At 58.6% G+C, this 17,775-nt stretch overlaps 1 protein-coding gene across 1 annotated transcript in view; it reads right to left on the bottom strand.

The window, feature by feature from the left end:
- The window catches only part of Hhipl1 (HHIP like 1), a 32,047-nt gene that overhangs the window by 4,469 nt on the left and 9,803 nt on the right, over positions 1-17,775 (bottom strand). Inside the window, exons 3-11 of the mRNA XM_023719640.1 lie at positions 16,056-16,146; positions 15,094-15,385; positions 10,816-11,462; positions 9,444-9,587; positions 7,115-7,443; positions 6,748-6,874; positions 5,399-5,544; positions 3,124-3,205; positions 1,051-1,133 (exon numbers count right to left, since the gene is read on the bottom strand). Coding sequence (XP_023575408.1) covers positions 1,051-1,133; positions 3,124-3,205; positions 5,399-5,544; positions 6,748-6,874; positions 7,115-7,443; positions 9,444-9,587; positions 10,816-11,462; positions 15,094-15,385; positions 16,056-16,146 — 1,941 coding nt within the window. The remainder of the gene's footprint in view (positions 1-1,050; positions 1,134-3,123; positions 3,206-5,398; positions 5,545-6,747; positions 6,875-7,114; positions 7,444-9,443; positions 9,588-10,815; positions 11,463-15,093; positions 15,386-16,055; positions 16,147-17,775) is intronic.

The following is a 17,775-nucleotide window of genomic DNA, read 5'->3' as shown; positions in this document are numbered from 1 at the left end:
CAGGTGGGCAGATGGACGGATGCATGGATGGGCAGGTGGGCAGATGGATGGATGCATGGATGGATGGATGGATGGATGGATGGATGGATGGATGGATGGGCAGGTGGGCAGATAGACGGATGCATGGATGGATGGATGGATGGATGGGCAGGCGGGCAGATGGATGGATGGATGGATGGATGGATGGATGGATGGATGGATGGATGGTCAATTGGGCAGATGGACGGATGCATGGATGGATGGATAAGGTGGGGGAATAAGTGAACAGATAGATGAATGATGGGTGGATGGAAGGAAGGGTGGGTGGATGGATGCATGGTGTTACGGTTTAGGTCTGACGTGTTCCCCAGCAGTCTCACGCACTCAAAAGTGCAGCTTCTGGAAGATGATCAGACCACAGCCAGCGACACTCAGTGGATCCATCCACTGATAGTTCATAGCTAGGTGTGCTTTTGGGAGGCAGGGTCTGGTGGGAAGGGGAGTGTCAATAGGGTCTTCTCTGGCTGCAGTGGGCAAGTGGCTGTCCTCCCCACCTTTCTACCATGATACTGCCCCCTTGGAGCCAGTCCCCTTGGACTCAGGGGCTGAGTCCCCTGAACCATGAGCTGAAGTAAACCTCTCCTAGTTTAAGCTGTGGGTGTTGGGTGCTACTGCTTAGCGACAGGACTGCTAACACACAAGGATAGACAGGTGGGTAGAGGGATGGATATAGCGACCCCAAGCCCAGCAGCTCAGCCTGCCTTGCTCAACACAGACATCCTCTCTCAGTCCCCCCTGGGGAACTCGGGGCACTCCTTTCTAGACATGGCTTTTCCTGCCTTTGCTACCCCCTCCTTGAGGCCAGCAGCCTCTGCAGCCACCTGCTCACAGCCTCGGGCCCATCTAGCAAGGCTCACGCTAGATGTACTTCCACCCACCTTCATAGGTGTCAGATGTATGCGTGGAATGGGCTGGGCCCAGGGGCCAAGGAAGGGCCCAAGCCTGGTTGGAGGGGGGCAGGGGCCACTCTGGGAACCCTCCCCCACAGTGAACCCCTCAGTGGGCACTTACTTTCCTTGGGCACAAAGGGGATGAGGCGGCTCCTCACTTGCACTGGTGCAGGGTGGATCTGACACTTGCCGGGTGGTGCTCGCCTGCCAGAGACACGGAGGAGGTCATGAGTCTCACCTGGAGGCCACCCCTGTGCCTCTGGCACCCACCCACACAGGGAGGTAAGAGTTGGGAGGCGTGGACTAGAACAGGAGTGACAGCTGGCCCTGTGGTACCTTACCCCTCCAGGCCCACAGAGTCCTAAGACAGCCCAGCTCCAGGACACACATGTCCTACGCCGGCCTCATGCCTGCCCAGCCACCTTGGCTAGAGCTGCACCAAAGCCCCTGCTCCCAGCCACCTCAGGCCCAGTCCACTACCAGAACTGCATGGCCTCCTTCCCTGACCCTGGCTTCCAGGATGGCCCCTGTCCCCTGGGTTTCTGCAATGGCACCACCAGTGGACGCTAGGAAGGGCAAGGCTGGCTGAAGTAGAATGCAAGCAGGCGAGGAGGGAACTGTGGGCAGGAGCCCCTGGCCAGGGCCAAGCTGGGGGACTGGGCCTGAGAGAGCTGCCGGAGGAAAGGGGTAGGGAGGTTGCCAGGGCGTGCAGTGGCCTCCTCCAACATCCTCAGAGGCTCAAGAAGGAAAGGGATTCCATTTTAATTAGTTTTTGGCTATCCATCTAAGGTTCTCTGAATGGAACCGACCTGTTCCCAGACTGGCTCCTGGGGCCCAGCACCCATCAGTGCAGAGTGGGGACAGCCACATGACATGGGGTGGCCTCCGGACGGGAGGAGACACAGGCTTTGCTCCAAAAGCAAAGAGACCCAGGGAGGAACGCTGGCCCCTTGAAGCCATAGCGATGCCCCATGCCTAGGCCAGAATGCAAGAAGCTCTGGCATCTCCTCAGACCCCTCTCTCTATTGGGGACTAGAAGTCAAGGGGGGACACAGCTGCAACCACCGCGGGCAGGACCAGGCACTCCCCAGATGCGCTATTGCCTTAGAGAGGCATGCTTTAAAAAAGAAAAAAATGGAAATAACTTCCAATTCCAAGGAATGGGTAAGGCATTTGTGGCTCAGTGACTCAGCAGAAAGATCCCTGGGAGGATGGGGGCTGGGACAGGAAGAAGTTTGCACCAGGAGTAGAGGATACACAGTTCGCCTCAGGCACCCCTCAGAGAGCGACACCACGGGGCCTCAGGGAGACGAGGAGGGAGACGAAGGACAGGCGCTTACATTTTTCTTGATAAAGTCAGGTAATTATTTAATATATTTGTACTTTTTGTCCAGTACCAAATATATATGTGTATTTGTACTTTAAACACACACACACAAATTTGGTAACCAAGGAAAATGTGAGACACTGTCACAGAGCGAGACCAGAGGAAGTCGTGGAGACATGATGATGAAATGTAATCAGGGGTTCTGGATGGGATCCTAGAATAAATAAAAAGGGCAGGGAGGGAACAACCAGAGCGCTTTTTAAAAGACTGAAAGACTGCTGGACACGGTGACGCACGCACGTCTGTAGTCTCAGCTCTCGGGAGGCTGAGGCAGGAGGGCTGCCAAGAGCCTGAGGCACTGAGCTTCACAGAGAGACCTTGTCTCAAAACAAACACCACCGCTAACAACACCAACAAAAGACCAAAGGGCTTAGTTAATGATAGTGTGTCCCTCTGAGCTCACTAGTGGTGGCAAGTGTTCTCTGATGCCATATTGAGAACAGGGGATGCTGGGTGTGGACTGCTGTTGCTGTTGTTTTACAACCTATCTGTTTATCTAAAACTATTACAAACTTTAAAAAAAAAATTTTTTTTCAAGATCCCTGGGTGTTTCCCGGCTTTCCTACACCTAGTGTGTCTCTGAGTTTAGGGCAACAGGGTGCAGCAGACTCCTTCCAGCTCTGCTGAACATGAATGACGCCTTGAGGGTGGCCAAGGGGACTGTGCTGGGGGCACTACAGGGTCCCCTCAGCCGTGACAGTGTGCAGCCTGGTGGGGAAGTCAGCTGAGGAGGGCTGGGAGGAGTTTAGAGAAACAACCATTCATTCATTCCTGCCCTCCCTGGGGTCAGCCGTGCCAAGGACTCACCGTGACGGGTCAACCACCTTGTAGACAACACCATGGGCCGCCGTGGCACTCGGCACACCCGTGGACAGGAAGTACAGCTCCCCTTCACGGTGGACAGGGAAACGGTGAGAAGGCGGTGGCACAAGCAGGCACAGGTTCCTCCGTCCTGCACCAGCTCTCCAGCCTGGAGGCGGCTGAGACTGCCTGAGGCGCTGTCCCCACCCTGGAAACTGAGGCTGGGAGCTCCGTCTCTGCCAGTCCTGGGCCTCCATAGTTCCATCCCAGCCCACCCTTCCTGGTGCTCCTTCCTCGAGGCCCCAGCCTGGGCTCGGGCCCAACCTACCCACCCCAGGACAGGAACAGAGGCAAAGCTCCCCTCCAGGCTCTCCAAGCCTCAGCTTCCTGGTTTCTTTTTTCTTTTTTAGCAGAACCAAGGATTGAACTCAGGCCCTTGCGCTTGCCAGGGAAGCGCTTATTCTACTGAGCCATCTCCCCGGCCCAGCTTCCTGCTTCTGAGGCTCACTCAGGCAGGAGGAAGAGAGAGCAGTACTCAGTCAGTACCAGAGCTCAGTACTGTATCATTGCTTTCCTTACCCCGTGCTGGGCCCTGCTGTCTGTCCTCCAGGCCAGGCGTCTCTGCTGAGCAGCAGGCAGCTCCCAGGGCCAGGGCAGAAAGCACTGCCCTCCATCCACCCCCGAGTGCCTTCGGCACCTCAGCCATGGCCTTTTCCTCCACCCCCAGGGCAGTCACTGTCCCTGTCCCTGCTCTTCCCGACTTGTCCTACCTGAAGCCCCACTGCCACAGGTGCCCAAGCCTGGAAAACAGGCTCCAGTGTTTCCTCTTACAGATGGGAAAGAGAGCGTGGGCACTGTGTCAGAGCCCCGAAGCTGGTAACGGCTGAGTCCAGCCCAGGGCTCAGCGATTCCCCACCCACAGGACCAGGAAGGAGCCCAACAGGTGGTTCCGCCCCCACTAAGACCTCCATCTTTGTGAGACAACAGAGTGGAAGGGGGCAAGGACAGGACAGCAGGGAATGAGGGCAGTCTGGCGCTGGGCACAGTGTATTGGGGAACAGTTGGGGAGAGGAGAAACCCCAGGAACTGTGCAGAGGGGATGAGGGTACTGTGTGATAGGCTGGAGAGCCCACGGGGCACCCACGGCTGGGCTGGACAATTCTGGGCCACCATTTCCCTCTCCACAAGCTTTCTGGGGCCACCCACACTTAGAGCTCACACGCTGGTCCCTCAGCCCATTTCCTGCTTCACATTCTTCACCTCGCCCAGGGCCTGGAGCCCACCCTCCTCACTGTTGCTGGGATGGACAGACAGCGTCAGGTCCCTGGAGTGGCAGAGCTGGCCGGCTCTGAGGCTCCTACCCCAGGGCTCATGAGAGCTGGCCCTGGCACTGTGCTCACAAGGGGGCCACCAACTCACACTGTAAACCCACCACAGGACCGGACCACAGGGGTCTGGCGGTGGGGACTGTCCCTGGAGGGCCTTGGCGTGCAGTCTACAAGTGTTCAGACTAGAGAAGCAGAAGCTGGTGCAGGGAGCTGGAGCCTGGCTTGTCTCTGACTTTGGGACCCACTGAGACTTTCTGGGGCCTCACACTGGCCTTGGGCAGGCAGCACCTGGATCTCTATCAGTGAGTTCCTCAGGCAAGGAAGAGCCCTCCGGAGCTGGAGCTACGCTTTCCTTCCAGTCCTACACCTGGGCCAGCGGGGCGGGACTCTGCTCCTGAAACAAGCTCATGCCAACAGAGAGAGCCAGGCCACCCCTAGACACAGGGGAGGCTTAACAGAGGTTTCCCAGATGGGCCCCGGGACTCTGGCCCTGGGCCCTGTCCAGGGTGCTCCTACAAAGCCCCTGGATGTTGCCTAGAAACCCAACAAGCATCCAGCAAGGCCCACTGGGGCCACCAGTTTTGGTCAGAGAACAGCATCTAGGCAGAAGCTGGCATGGGACTCTTTCCCCTTGTCCTGCCTCTTCCTGCCCTGCAAGCACATGTGCCAGATGCGGGCAGCAGCCACAGGCAAGCGGTTGTGCCCCCTGCTTTGAAATGACAGTGTGGCTTCGAGGAAGGGCCCAGGTATGCCTGTCACCACCACACCAGTCTCCCTCACAGCAACCCTTCAAAGGTGGGGTGGAGGTCAGGCCTCCCTGAGGCAAAGGCCCTTGCGGGCTGCCTGGGCTCCAGAGGCTGGACCTCTGGCCTTGGGGAACCAGGCCAAGCCCAGGCAGCCTGGAAGGGAGGTCCTGGCTGCGAGACCAGGACGGGGGTTCTGGAAGTGCTCACCGGCCTCGTCCTCTGCGAAGGAGATGATGTGCGGGTGGTAGTTGTTGATGAGCCCCGGGAAGGCGCAGGTCCGCCCGCGGCCCATGCAGATCTCACTGTACTGCCACCGGCCAGTGTGCAGGTTCTCACGGAGGGACATGAGACGCCTACAAGGGAAAAGCAGCCTCCCTGTGGTGCCCAGTCTCTGGCTGCCACCTGTCCATCCTGCTGCCCACTCTGGGACTACACCTCACACGCACCCTTCAGGGCAGGTACTGGGCACTCCACCTAATGTGGCCCTGCAGGTTATGTGGCCAGGAGGCTGGTTGGTGTGATCTCTCAGACCACCTGCCCGAGAGACCTGGGGACGCACAAGACCAGCCTGGCCCCTGCCCTCAGCCCAGCTGGCAGTGGCCGCCGTTCTGTGGAATGCTGACCTCCCTGCCAGAGCCTCAAGGCTGGGGGCAGGAGTGCATGTGGCCTTTGGCGCCAGCTCCAGAGCAGGTGCCTGGGTGTTCCAGGCTACTCCCTTCTCTGCCTGTCCGGCCCTGCCAGGTACCCACTCCTCCTGCAGGCCCTCCCAGACTGCACTGGTTGGGTTCTCACTGGGCTCAGGCTCTCTAAGGCCCCACCACCAGGGATCAAGCCTGGGTGTCCCCAGTTCAGACTCCAGATGCTCTTCATTCACCTCTGTGACCCTAGCTCAACCACTGCCTGACCCCCAACCCCAACAGAGGGGCCTGGGAAATGTGGGGGAAATCAGCTGAATTTCTGCAATCAGCTGACTTCGGTGCTCCCTACATAAAAACAGGCTCCACTAGACCCATCACACAGATGGGGAAAGGCATGCCCAAGAACTGAGAGAAGATTCAGGATCCAGGAGCCCCGGTCTGCGTCCCCTCCCAGCGCCACAGGGCTCCATGTGCTCCACTGGCGTGCAACCTGATTCCGGAGAGCTCAGGAAGCCTGCTGTCCTGCCCACCCTGCCCCACAACCTGAGGGGCCTTGGACCAAGACCGCTGTGTGGCCGGCTGGGTAGGCAGGCCATGAGGGGTGGCCCAGGGCACAACAGAAACCAGTGCAGCTGTGGCCTTACTGCCCATTAGGAAGGAGCCTGGGGTGGAGAGGCCAGGAGGCAGCTACCCAGAGGCGAGGAAGGGGCAGAGCATGGGATGCTTGGGGTGCTGGCTGGGTCCACAACCAGAGAGTGGGGCCAGCGCAAGTGTGTACCAGCATGTACACACATGCAAGCACACATACACATTTGTGTGTACACACATGAGCACACGAGTACTCACATGCTCACACACGCACCTTCGCCACAGGCCCAGGAGCAGATGAAGCAGCCTGGGATGCTCAGGGCAACTTACCCACTCATAAAGTCCCCAAAAATGTAGAGGCCCTTCAGGTTGGGGTTCTCACAGCCACGGTAAACATAGCCCCCCGTGACCGACTTGCCCAGCTTGTGAGGGTAAGCGAAAATGGGCAACACATCGTCTACAGGGGAACACAGACACGGAGGCCTGGAGTCAGCTCAGGCGGCTGTGAGGAGAGGACAACCCCCCTGAAAGCCCACTGGGCGCCCTGGGCCACACAGGACAGAAGGGGTGGAGGGGAGGCGGGGACAGGAGGCCACCTGAGGGGGTTCTGGTGGACACGGGGGAGGGATCAGTGGGGCACAGAGCGGGGTGGGGTCCCGGGCCAGGTGGGTTCCAGGGTCTGGGCTGCGGACGTCACCGAGGGACGCGTTGGCACACAGCTGGCGGTCGTAGCACTCGAAGCCCTCTCGGGCTCGCCAGCCGTAGTTGCGGCCACGCTGAACCAGGTCCACCTCCTCGAACCTGTTCTGGCCCACGTCACCGCAGAAAAGGCGTCCGCGGCCAGCACCAGTCACGGGATCGCCGCGGTCGAAGGAGCAGCGCCACATGTTGCGCACGCCCAGGGCCCAGACTTCGGGGCGCGCCGCGGCATCGCCTACAAACGGGTTGTCCGGGGGCACGCGGTAGGGCGGGCCCCGCGCCGGGCGCTCCACGTCGATGCGGAGCACCTTGCCCAGCAGCGCCGACCTGCGGGTGGGAGGGCGGGATCTGCCAGGTGCGGCCGGGCGCCTGCCCTTGGCCCGTTGTACAGACCTGGCCACTTAGTTCAAGAAAGGCCAAAGCTCAGTGGTCAAAAGCACCTACTTAGAACAAGCTTAGCAAAGCACAGGGACCGCGGTTCAATCCCCCAGCACCACATGCCAGCCCCGCCCCCTGGTGGGCTGAGCTGGCCATACACACACACACACACACACACAAATAAATCAAATGAATAAATTTTTTAAAAAAAGAAAGAAAGAAAAAAGAAAGGCCAAAGAATGCTTCCTGGAGGTGAAGGGGGAGAGTGGAGCCCAGCCCAGGCAGCTAGCCCCAGAAAACCAATCTCTGGGTCTTTCTCCCTGCCTCCCATCACCCCTCAGACTCTTTCTTTGTCTCACTCTCTTTGGTACAATGCTAGGGTTGAACCCAGGGCATCTGCACTGAATTATATCCACACCATTTCTTGTTTTTATTACTAATTAATTAATTGGGTTTCTGGAGACAGGGTCTCCCTATTATACTCCAGGCTGGCCTCGAGCTCATGGTGATCTTTCTGCTTCAGCCTACCAATGCTAAGACTACAAGCATGTGTCACCATGACCAACTCTCAATTTTTCTTTGGGGACGGGGTCCCACTAAGTTGCCCAGGCTGGTCTCACCCCAAGCTCTTTGCTGTGACATTTCGTGGAGCCTCAGTGTCCTGCATGGTACTGGTAGAGGGTCCCACTCAGCCCTGCCCATCCCAGGGCTGTGCTGTCAGGTGGCACACAGCGGGGAGAAGTAGATGCCAAGGAAGGAGTGAGTGCTTTGTTATCCAAGCGGAGTCGGGGTAAACGGAGCACCGTGAGAGCCAAGGAGGGCAGCAGAGGCGCAGCGCCAGCTCCACACAGCTCTGGGGGTAAGCAGCTTCAGGGTTCATTGGTCACAGGGCAAGAAGGGCAGACAGGAAACAATCCGTCATATTCTAGAGTCAGTGTGGCAGGGAATGTGGCCCTGGTGTCTGATGCACTCTGAGGGCTGGTGGGTCCTCCTCCAGGGGGGCCCAGGATGACAGCTGACACCACTGCATAACTGTCACGCTCACACCGCGCTACCATGGCTAGAGACAGGGCACAAGCAGCCTTACTCACACTGATAACACGCTCCTCCCCCAAGCACCCGAGGCTCCTCCCCTACTGCTGGCCTCTAGCTCCCGGGGCTCCTGTCACCCCACCCCATGCTACCAGCTCACCCTGAGCATCAGGGTGTCCATGGGCAGAGATTCCCAGAATGGCAGCAAAATAATGTTTTACATTCTGTCCAATTATCTACAAGTCCTTAATTTCTATTTTCTTGGCTTCATCTCCAAACACACTGCAAACATGTGAGAGCTGGGATGATGTGCTCCCTATTGCAGGAGAAGTGACAAGGCACAAATTATTTGCGTTTTAATGATTGTAATCAACCTCATCTGTGCTATTTTTACTTTCTGGGTAGAGGGAGGTTGTGTCATTTAGGCTGTAGGGATGAAAGAGCTGGTTAGAAACTCCCCGTTCACATTCACAGGACTCCTATGTGCACGTGTGTGAGCATGTGAGTGTGTGTGTGCATGGTGCTGGAGGCTGGCATGTGCACATGCATGTAGGGAAGAAGTGCTCAAAGTTCAGGCTGTTTGGTCAAGCTGGCTGCACCTGTGTCTCCAGGGGGTCCCCTGGTGTGGAAATGTATGGGTCTGGGGACCTCCCTCAGCTTCTGCAGGAGGACTGAGCAAGCCTTAGAGAAAGCCCCAGCTTTCCAGAGTCCCTCCCTTTGGCACCCAAAGCCCTGTGGAGGTTTTCAGTCCCCTCTGGCTGATAGCCTCAAGAGACCTGCCCAGGCACCCTGCTGGCAGCAGGCACAGTCGGGCCGAGCCTGTTCCACTGCTCTGCATCACTTGGCTGAGAAGAAGCCACCACACCCAAGGAAGGCGAGGAGCTGGGGGTGTAAACCCACAGCCAGAGCACACGTACTTGTTCTGAGCATTCCCGAACACTCCAAAGGGGTCTCCAGCCATTCCGCCATCCCCGGTGAAGATGTAGAGGTAGCCATCGTCCCCGAAGAGCAGCTGGCCCCCATTGTGGTTGGAGGCTGGCTCCTCAATCTCCAAGATTATCCTAAAGGAAGACAAGCCCAGTAAACGCTTGGCCTTCCCAAGATCCCCACAGGTGCCTCCTTACGCTCTGACATCACTGCGCAGTGGAAAGAGCCCTCATGCCCGGGCCCTCACGCAGACCCAGCAGGGACGGCTGGGCAGGGATCTTCCACCCTTGCTGTCCAGGGTCACCTGGAGGCCCAGAGAGCTTGAGTGACTTGCTCAAGGTCATATAGTATGTGGTGCCCCCAAGACCCTCGATGAGCCCCACTCTGGTATGGGTCCATCTCTAGTCCCTTCCGGTTTCAATGCTCAGGGCTTAGTGTGCTTAAAGTCACTGGTGGTGCAGATATCTATTCTGGCCCTCCGTCTCCCTCTGTCAGATCCACTCCTGGCTTCTTATGGAGAAAGGGCTTTACAGGCTCACTGAAGGTCGGAGCAATTATGATTTCTCTTTTTTCTCAGGCTGCTAGGAAGCTCACAAAAGTTAACGCTATGACAGAATCCACAATGGCCCTCAAAGCTGGCATGATTGTCCTCTCCCTTTTTTCATATATTCAGTGTCAACATTTTCCAGTTTTATCCAATATGCATTTGCTGTTGTTTATCCATCTGTTCTCAGACACTGTTCAGCCCTCCCCCTACCTACTCTTTATAAGCCGAGCAGGACAGCGCCTGCAAACTATGTTTCCCGTGCTCCTTTGCTAGCCGAACCTTGAGGCCAGGGCCAGGCGCAGCAGGAGCCTGGCTGGGTGGGGAGGCCGTTCTGCCCTCTCTGCTCCAGTAGCAGTAGCTGCGTCCTCTCCTGGCTCCTGTCCCTTACAGCAGCCCAGCGTGGCTCCAGCTTGGGGGCTGGGCTCAGCCCGGGAGCCCCTGTCTCTGTCACCCCAGCCAGAGGGAGGGAAGCTTCTTCCCACCTCCAGGATCTTCCCTCTTAAACTTCATTCCCTCAGGTCAATGCTCTGCCCTGGGCCCTGGGCCCCTGAGCTTTTCCCATTCCCTCTGAGAAGGGCCGGGGTGCCAACAGCCAGCAGGAGACGGCTCTGTGGACGAGGCGGAGTGCGCATGGCAGGGCTGAAGGATGCAGGCGGAGGGGCACCGCTCTTTCATGAGAACCCAATGAAAGGCACTGTCTGCAGGCCTGGAGCAGTGTTTGCAGACCCCTCCCCAAGGCCCCTGGGCTCCAGCCCCCTCTGGGAGCCCTGAGTGGGCTGCGCCTACCACGCAGCACCCCAGCCCCCGCGATCCACCTCTCGGAACTGTGGTCCACGCTGTTCTCGTCATCCTCGGACACCCGGAACTCGCTGATGCGGATCCACTCCCGGAAGTCGGTACCCACGGAATAGTAGACGTAGAGTTTGCGGGCATGGCGGAAGCGCGGGTGGAAGGCCAGGCCCAGGAAGCCGCGCTCATCGCCCTCCCAGGGTGAGGTGAGCACGGCACGGCTGATGTTCAGGAAGGGGCGCTCGAGGCGCGCGCGGTCGGCCAGGTAAACCCACACCAGCCCCACCTGCTCAGCCACGAAGAAGCGGTGCGTGCCGTCCCGAGCATGCACCATGGCTACCGGGTTGCGCAGCCCGTGAGCCACCTCCTCCAGGCACAGCTGCAGGCAGCCCCGCGCGTCGGCGCGAACGCGGCCCAGGTGGGAGTTGAGCTGGTCGTTTACCAGCAGGCGCGGGAAGCAGTAGTCGGTGTCATCCAGGGACAGGTGGCGGCAGAGCCTGGTGCGGTTGCCCTCGAGCGCCTGGAGCTCAGGGTCAGTTGACAGGTGGCGGAGGAGGCCACGGCACGTGCGCCACATGTCCAGGCAGTAGTCCTCGCACAGCCCGGGTAGTGTGCGCAGGGGCGTGGATGGGTCCTCTGCATCGTAGAGATGGGCTGCATAGGGCGAGCACTCCTGCTGGGACACGGGCACGCATGGGGACGCTGATCCCCTGCGTGGCCTCAGGCCAGTCCCCCAGCCCCAACTTGCCGCCCCCAATTGCAGAACAGGACACCTAACGCCAAGATGCCCACAGTTCAGCAGGCTCACACACATGTGCCAGCGCACACACACATGCTGGGGATCGAACCCAGGCCCTTGGCATCTGCTTCTCCGGCCCTTTTTTCTTCTTTCTTTTGAGACAGGGTCTTGCTAAAACTAAGTTACCCAGAGTGGGCTCAAACTTGCCACTCTCCTGCCTCGGCCTTCCACCATCCTGGGATTGCAGGTGTGCTCACCCTGCCCAACTCTTCTCCATTCTTATCTCCTGCCTTAATGCTTCTGTTTAAGCCCGTAACCAGCAGGGCATGGTGGCACACACTTGTGACCCCACCACTGGGGAGGCTGAGGCAGGAGTTATAAATTCAAGCCCACCCTGGGCGAATCATCGAGCCCCTGTCTGAAAGTGTTAAAAAATTTTTTAAAGGGGTTCGATCCCCAGTGTACCATGCCAGCCTGCCCCTGAGGCACACTGAGACAGCGATTGAGACTGGGTGTGGTGGCATATGCCTGTAATCCCAGTGCCTGGGAGGCTGAAAACAGGAGGATTATTATGAGTCTGACCTGTGTAGTGAGACACTGTACTAAATACATTAAAAAAAAAAAACCAATTAAAGGGGGTTGGGGTGTAGCTCCATGAAAAAGCCCTGGGTTGGTCCCCAGGAATGAAAATGTTTCACCTGACCTGACATCATAGCACAGGAGTTTGTTGCTGGCTTACCTCAGGCCCTTGCTCAGAGCATGCATTCTGCGAGGGCAGGGTTCTTCCTTTGTCTTACCTACCACGGCGTGCTGGCACCCAGCCAAGAGCCCCGAACATGTAGGCCCACGTAGGCACAGTGGGAAGTGCTGGACAGCGCACCCAGTGGCCTCTGCTCAGCTTCGTTTCCTACTGGCAGCAAGTGTTTTTGCCTCTATCATTTACATAACATTCACAAGATTTCCACACAGGGCAGAGAGCTGCTGGAGGTGAACTGAGGCTCCAGTCCCATGCCCCCCATCGTATTATTCAGCACCTTGATCAGATGGCTAATGACTTAAGAAGGGCCTCTTTTTTTATACAAATTTGGCTTGGAACTTGTGACCCTCCTGCCTCAGCCTCCTGAGTAGCTGGGATTCCAAGTGTGCGCCACTTTGCTATGCTGGAGAAGCCTTGCATCTGACAGCCTCTTGCATCTCAGGAGGGCCCCACCCTCCAGCGCCTGGTGACCTCAGGCCCATGGGTCTCCTCTGGCTCAGCCCCTCCCTGACAGGACCCTGGTCTGTCCCAGTGCAGTGTGCTAGCACCATCTCTTAGAAGACAAATGTGCTTCAGCCCCTTGGTACCTCGGCCAGCTCTGCATGGCAGTGCCCACAAGCAGGCTCACACCACGTCCTCCCTGCCCCATGCACCTCCTCCTGCCTCCAGGGCTCATCACCATGGTAAGGAAAGAGCCTCTGAGCCAGGCCTCCTCCCAAACCCAGGAGGAGGCAACAAGTCTAGCAGGCCTTGAACTCTGGGCCCCTCACCCCAGAGCCATCTGCAGGTGACCGGACCCCTATCCAGCTGTGCCCAGCTCGCAGCCCCTGGCATTCCCTGCCCTGTCATACTCTGAGCCTTTGGTTGGGGTTCCTTTGAGGTGTGCCTTTCCCTCCACTCCTTCCTGGCAGACAGAATTCTCATTATCCCTAAATAGTGATGAAAAAGTCCTGAAAAATTGTAAGAACACCAGGCATGGTTGAGCTGAGGAAGGAGGATCACAAGCTTAAACCCAGTTTGGGCATTTCAGTGACTTAGTGAGACCATGGCTCAAAATAAAAAATAAAAAGGGCTGAGGGTGTAGCTCAGAGCAGAGGCCCTGGGTATGTCCCAGTACCATAAGAAGAAAGGAGGAAGGGGAGAAACTCAAGGCTCCCTCCTGCTGGCACCTCCTGACCTGAGTGGTATCTGTTCTGCCATGGGCACCGTGGCATCTGTGTCCCGACCCAAGGGAGACTTTGAGGCTGAGCCTGCCTCAGGCCGCCCTACCCCCCCCCCCGGCTCTGGGCTATCTTTGCACACAGGTGACACGGGTTCTGCGAGGCGGCCTCACCTAGGAACACAGGCAGACACCTAGGAAGGAGCCTTCCATCCCCCAAGGCCTGAATGCTGTCACAGGCTGAGATCTGACACTGACCGCCTCAGCCACCTTCCCAGAGGTGGAAATCAGGAGGCGCCAAATCCAGGCCTGGGCTTGGCTCCCAGAGCGTGGTGTTCCTGCCATGGCCACCAGGGCCCCCCTGGCTGCACCCTCCAGGCCATCTCCACACATGAGGCCACCCCGGAGCAGCGGCTGGAGGTGCTGGTAGCCACCGCAGCAGACCTGCTCCAGCCAGGCTGTCCTGGAACGTTCCCAAGGAGAGAGAGGAGCCGCTGCCCGCAGCCCACAGCGAGCTGACCTTCCCTCTCTCCTCCTGGGCTGGCCTGGTTCATCCTCCCTGCTGGGCAGGCCCAGGGGAACTACAGCCTGGTCCCAAGGAGCCTTGGGCTTGGGGTGAAGCTGGTGCTTGGCCAGACCATTTGGTGCCTTTGAGATGGTGGGAGGTACAGAGCCCATGGGGAAGCAGCCCGCCCGTGGGAGCATCTTGGGAGCTCCTGGGGACCCTCTTCTTATCCTCCCAGGCCTTTTGTTTTGGATTTTTTTTTTTTTTTCAGAGACAGGGTCTCATTCTGTAACCCAGGCTGGCCTCAAACTGTTTTTGATCCTCCTGCCTTAGCCTCCTGAGGGCTGGAATTCCAGGTGTGTGTCCTGCCCCACCTGTCCCTGCACATGGATGATGAAACTGGAGCAGCAGAGACTGCCCCAAGGTCAGCAGCCAGGAGATAGCAGACCAGGGCAGAGCCCAGCCTTCAGGCTCCAGCCCTTACCTCTCGCCTGCCCTCTGCTGGCCGTGCTCCTGCAACCTCACCCAGCTTTCTGCCCCGCAGCTGCACAGGGCTTTTCCCCCGCCCTAGGCATCAGGCCTGGACAGCTGGAAAAGAAGCCACTGGGCACAATGGGGGTCAGAGGCTCCTGGTCTGAGCACGGGGGAGAGGTTGTAAGGGGCGGGGGGTCTAGGTGCAGGCTGGAAGCCTTGGGGGTCTGCAGACCTGAACTTGGAAGGGTCAGGGTCCTAGGGGCTCTCAAATCATCACGGGTGGGTGGGCCTATTTGGAAAGAGGTCTCCACATATCTGCCCCAACCCATGCCTGTCCTGGACAGGAGGCTGAGGCAGGACAGTCCCTGCCTCTCTGAACAGCACAAGGGAACAGGGTAAACCTCTCCCAGCCCGTTCCCAGCAACACAGATGGGGGGGGGTGGCTCCAGGGGTTCCCAGGACAAGAGGGCCCCCAGTCTCTGAAAAAGTGAGCCCCATTTGTGTGCCCCTCTTGAAGCAGGAGGATAAACTGAGGCCAGGAGCAGCCAAATCGGGAAGCTAATGAGGACCGAGCGCAGCACCGCCCTCGAGCGCCCCGGTCCCCGCCCGCCCGCCCTCCCTCCCGCCTGTGCAGACCGCGCCCTCAGGAGCTCGGGCCGCGCGCCCTCACCTGGCACAGCAGGTCCAGCGCGTAGCCGGCACAGGCGGCCCACAGCGCGGCGTCCACGCGGGCCGCCAGGGCCCCGAAGCGCCGGGCCAGCGCCGCGTCCTGCTCCGGCGCGCAGCAGCCAAAGGCCGAGTACTGCGCGCAGAAGCGCAGCGGGCCTGGCGGCCGGAAGGGCGGCCTAAAGTCCAGGCACTGTGGGTGCGCGGCGGCCAGCAGCGCGCGCAGGGCTAGCAGAGCCCCGGCCCACTGCCCCAACATCCCGGCCGCGCCGCCGTCCCCGCCTCCGTCGTCTCCTCTGGAGTGAAGGGGCGGGCCGCCCGGGCCTCGTGATGGGGACCTCCCTGCCGGCAGCGACACCCCGGCCCGCGCCTCTCCAAACCCAGAGCTGCCGTTCGGCCCTCCGCTTCCTCCCACCCCTGGGCGCTGGGTATCGAAGAAGGTGCAGGAACCCCATCAACAGTGGCCCGGGCCCCTGGCTTCCTGCCCCCACCCGGGCCAGGGAGGAAAGAGGAGTTAAGAATTGGGGACCTCACCAGCGACTCAAATGCGGGTGTGGCCCGCCTGAGGTGTCATGGGGAGGCTGAGGCTAGAGGATCGCTACAAGTTGAGACCCTGCCTCAAAGTAAACCAAAAAATGGGGTGTGGTGTAAGAGGCAGGTGTTGCCAAGTTCCACAGGAAGTGAAGCCCAGGCCTGGGGGAGGGAGGAAGGTGTGGAGCTCCCCGTCCCGCCCCCCTCCTCCTCCCCGCACTGATCCTGGCTCTGTCCCTCTGGCTGCTCCACACCAGGGCCTGCCAGGCCTCCTGGTATGAGGACCTGGCTCTCACCTGTGCACACGTGCACTGCCTTGTCCACTCCAGACAGACTGTCACAACACAGACAGCCCCTGGTGCTCTCCTAGGTAGATCCTAGCAATTGCCCCTCCCTCTGGTGCTTCCTTACAATCTCTCTACGGAAAACTCCTACCTGGTCTTCAGGGCCTCAGCTCCCACACCCTTCCTCTGCAGGTCTCTTTGGGCCACCCTGTTGGACTGGGTCTGAGTCTCGGCCAGAGGACCTGGCAGGGCTGGGGTGGGTTCAATGGGACAGACAACCACACACACACACACACACACACACACACACACACGCATGCGCACACACACACACATCCAAGCAACACGCAGTCAGGGCACAACTCGGTGTCATGCCAGTCTGCCTCATGGGGACCTTGCAGAGGCCTGTCCCTTAGCTTCCCACAGATGCCAGCTATCCCTGCTGGGACCTGCCTGGGGTGTGCCAGGCTGCCTGGCTCGGGAAGCTGCATTAGGGTCACAGTGGGGGGGCCTGGGGGACGGGGGGTGTGTGGCTGTGAGACATCACACTTCGGAGGGAGCCAGCCCTGCCAGGGACACAGGGACCACAAGCAGCTGACACACAGGCTGCAGGGATGGCATCTGGGGTGACCTCCAGGAAGCCCACCAGGCTCTCACAGAGAAGATGCAAGGCAGAACAGATGGGAGGAAAGGCCAGCTGAGGTCCTGCCAGGCAGCACACCCAGAGCCCCCTAGGGAGGCCTTGTCCAGGTGGGAAGGTGTCGCCTGCTGCCGCTGCCACCTCAGGTGGAAGAGTTCAGAGTCGCTGCTGAAGGTGCAGCCCATAGACAGGGATAGATAGATAGATGGGTGGATGGATTGATCGATTTTTTGAGGCAAGATCTCCCTATGTGGCCTCCGATTCATTGTGATACTCCTGCCTCATGCTCCCAGAGTATAGGCATTACACATGTGCGCCACCAGCCCAACTCAGGGACCTGGTTACAGTTGCGTTGCCTCTGGCTCCTGGTACCCATGTCAGCAGGGCTCCAGTGTCACAGCCACACGTGCAGTAAGACCTGACCCATCCCTGAGGAATTCCTGGGGTCTCAGACAAGTAGGGGCCAAGGATGAGGACACTCGCACTCTCAAAGCATCTTGATCCTGTGGCTGAAGCCACACACACACACACACACACACACACACACACACACACACGTGTGCTCTGCAGCCCTGCACCGGGCTCCCTGTCACCAGCACTACAGTACAGAGAGCAGCATGTGGTGGACGGAGGGAGGGACACCCTGGGCTACAGGGCAGGAGATCAGAAATGACTGCGGTTACTGCATAAGGGCCCTGCTGCAAAGAAGTGAGCCCTGCACGAGCAGAGAGGTGACAGGAGCAGAGAGGGAAACCTCAAGAAATGGGCATGAAAGGTATTGGCACGTGGGCGCGCTCCTGCAGTCCCAGCACTCTGGGAGGCCGAGGCAGGAGGATCATAAGTTGAACTAGTGACCTCGTGAGACTTTTACTCAAAATAAAAAGTAAGAAAAGGGCTGGGAATGTTGGACAGTGTCAAGGCTCTGGGTTCAATCCCTGGTACCAGAAAAAAAAAAAAAAAAAAAATGGAGGCTTGCTGGTAGAGTACGGGTCTGGCATACACACAGCCTTGGGTTCAATCCCAGCACAGCAAAAACCAAAGAAAAGAAAATTGAAAAGTAGAAGTCAAAATCACTGTAATCAAAACAAAAACTGTGATAAGCTTGCAAGGAATCTGCACACTGCTTTTTTGTTGTTGTTTTGCTTTATTTCTTTTTTTTGGGGGGGTAGTTACTCAGGATGCCTTCAGGGCAGGATCGAACCACAGCATCCTGAGCCTGACTCCTTTGTTT

This window comes from Octodon degus, unplaced genomic scaffold, assembly GCF_000260255.1.
Source record: "Octodon degus isolate 3935 unplaced genomic scaffold, OctDeg1.0 scaffold00070, whole genome shotgun sequence".
Taxonomy (NCBI): domain Eukaryota; kingdom Metazoa; phylum Chordata; class Mammalia; order Rodentia; family Octodontidae; genus Octodon; species Octodon degus.
This window is presented reverse-complemented; position numbering and strand designations above follow the sequence as displayed.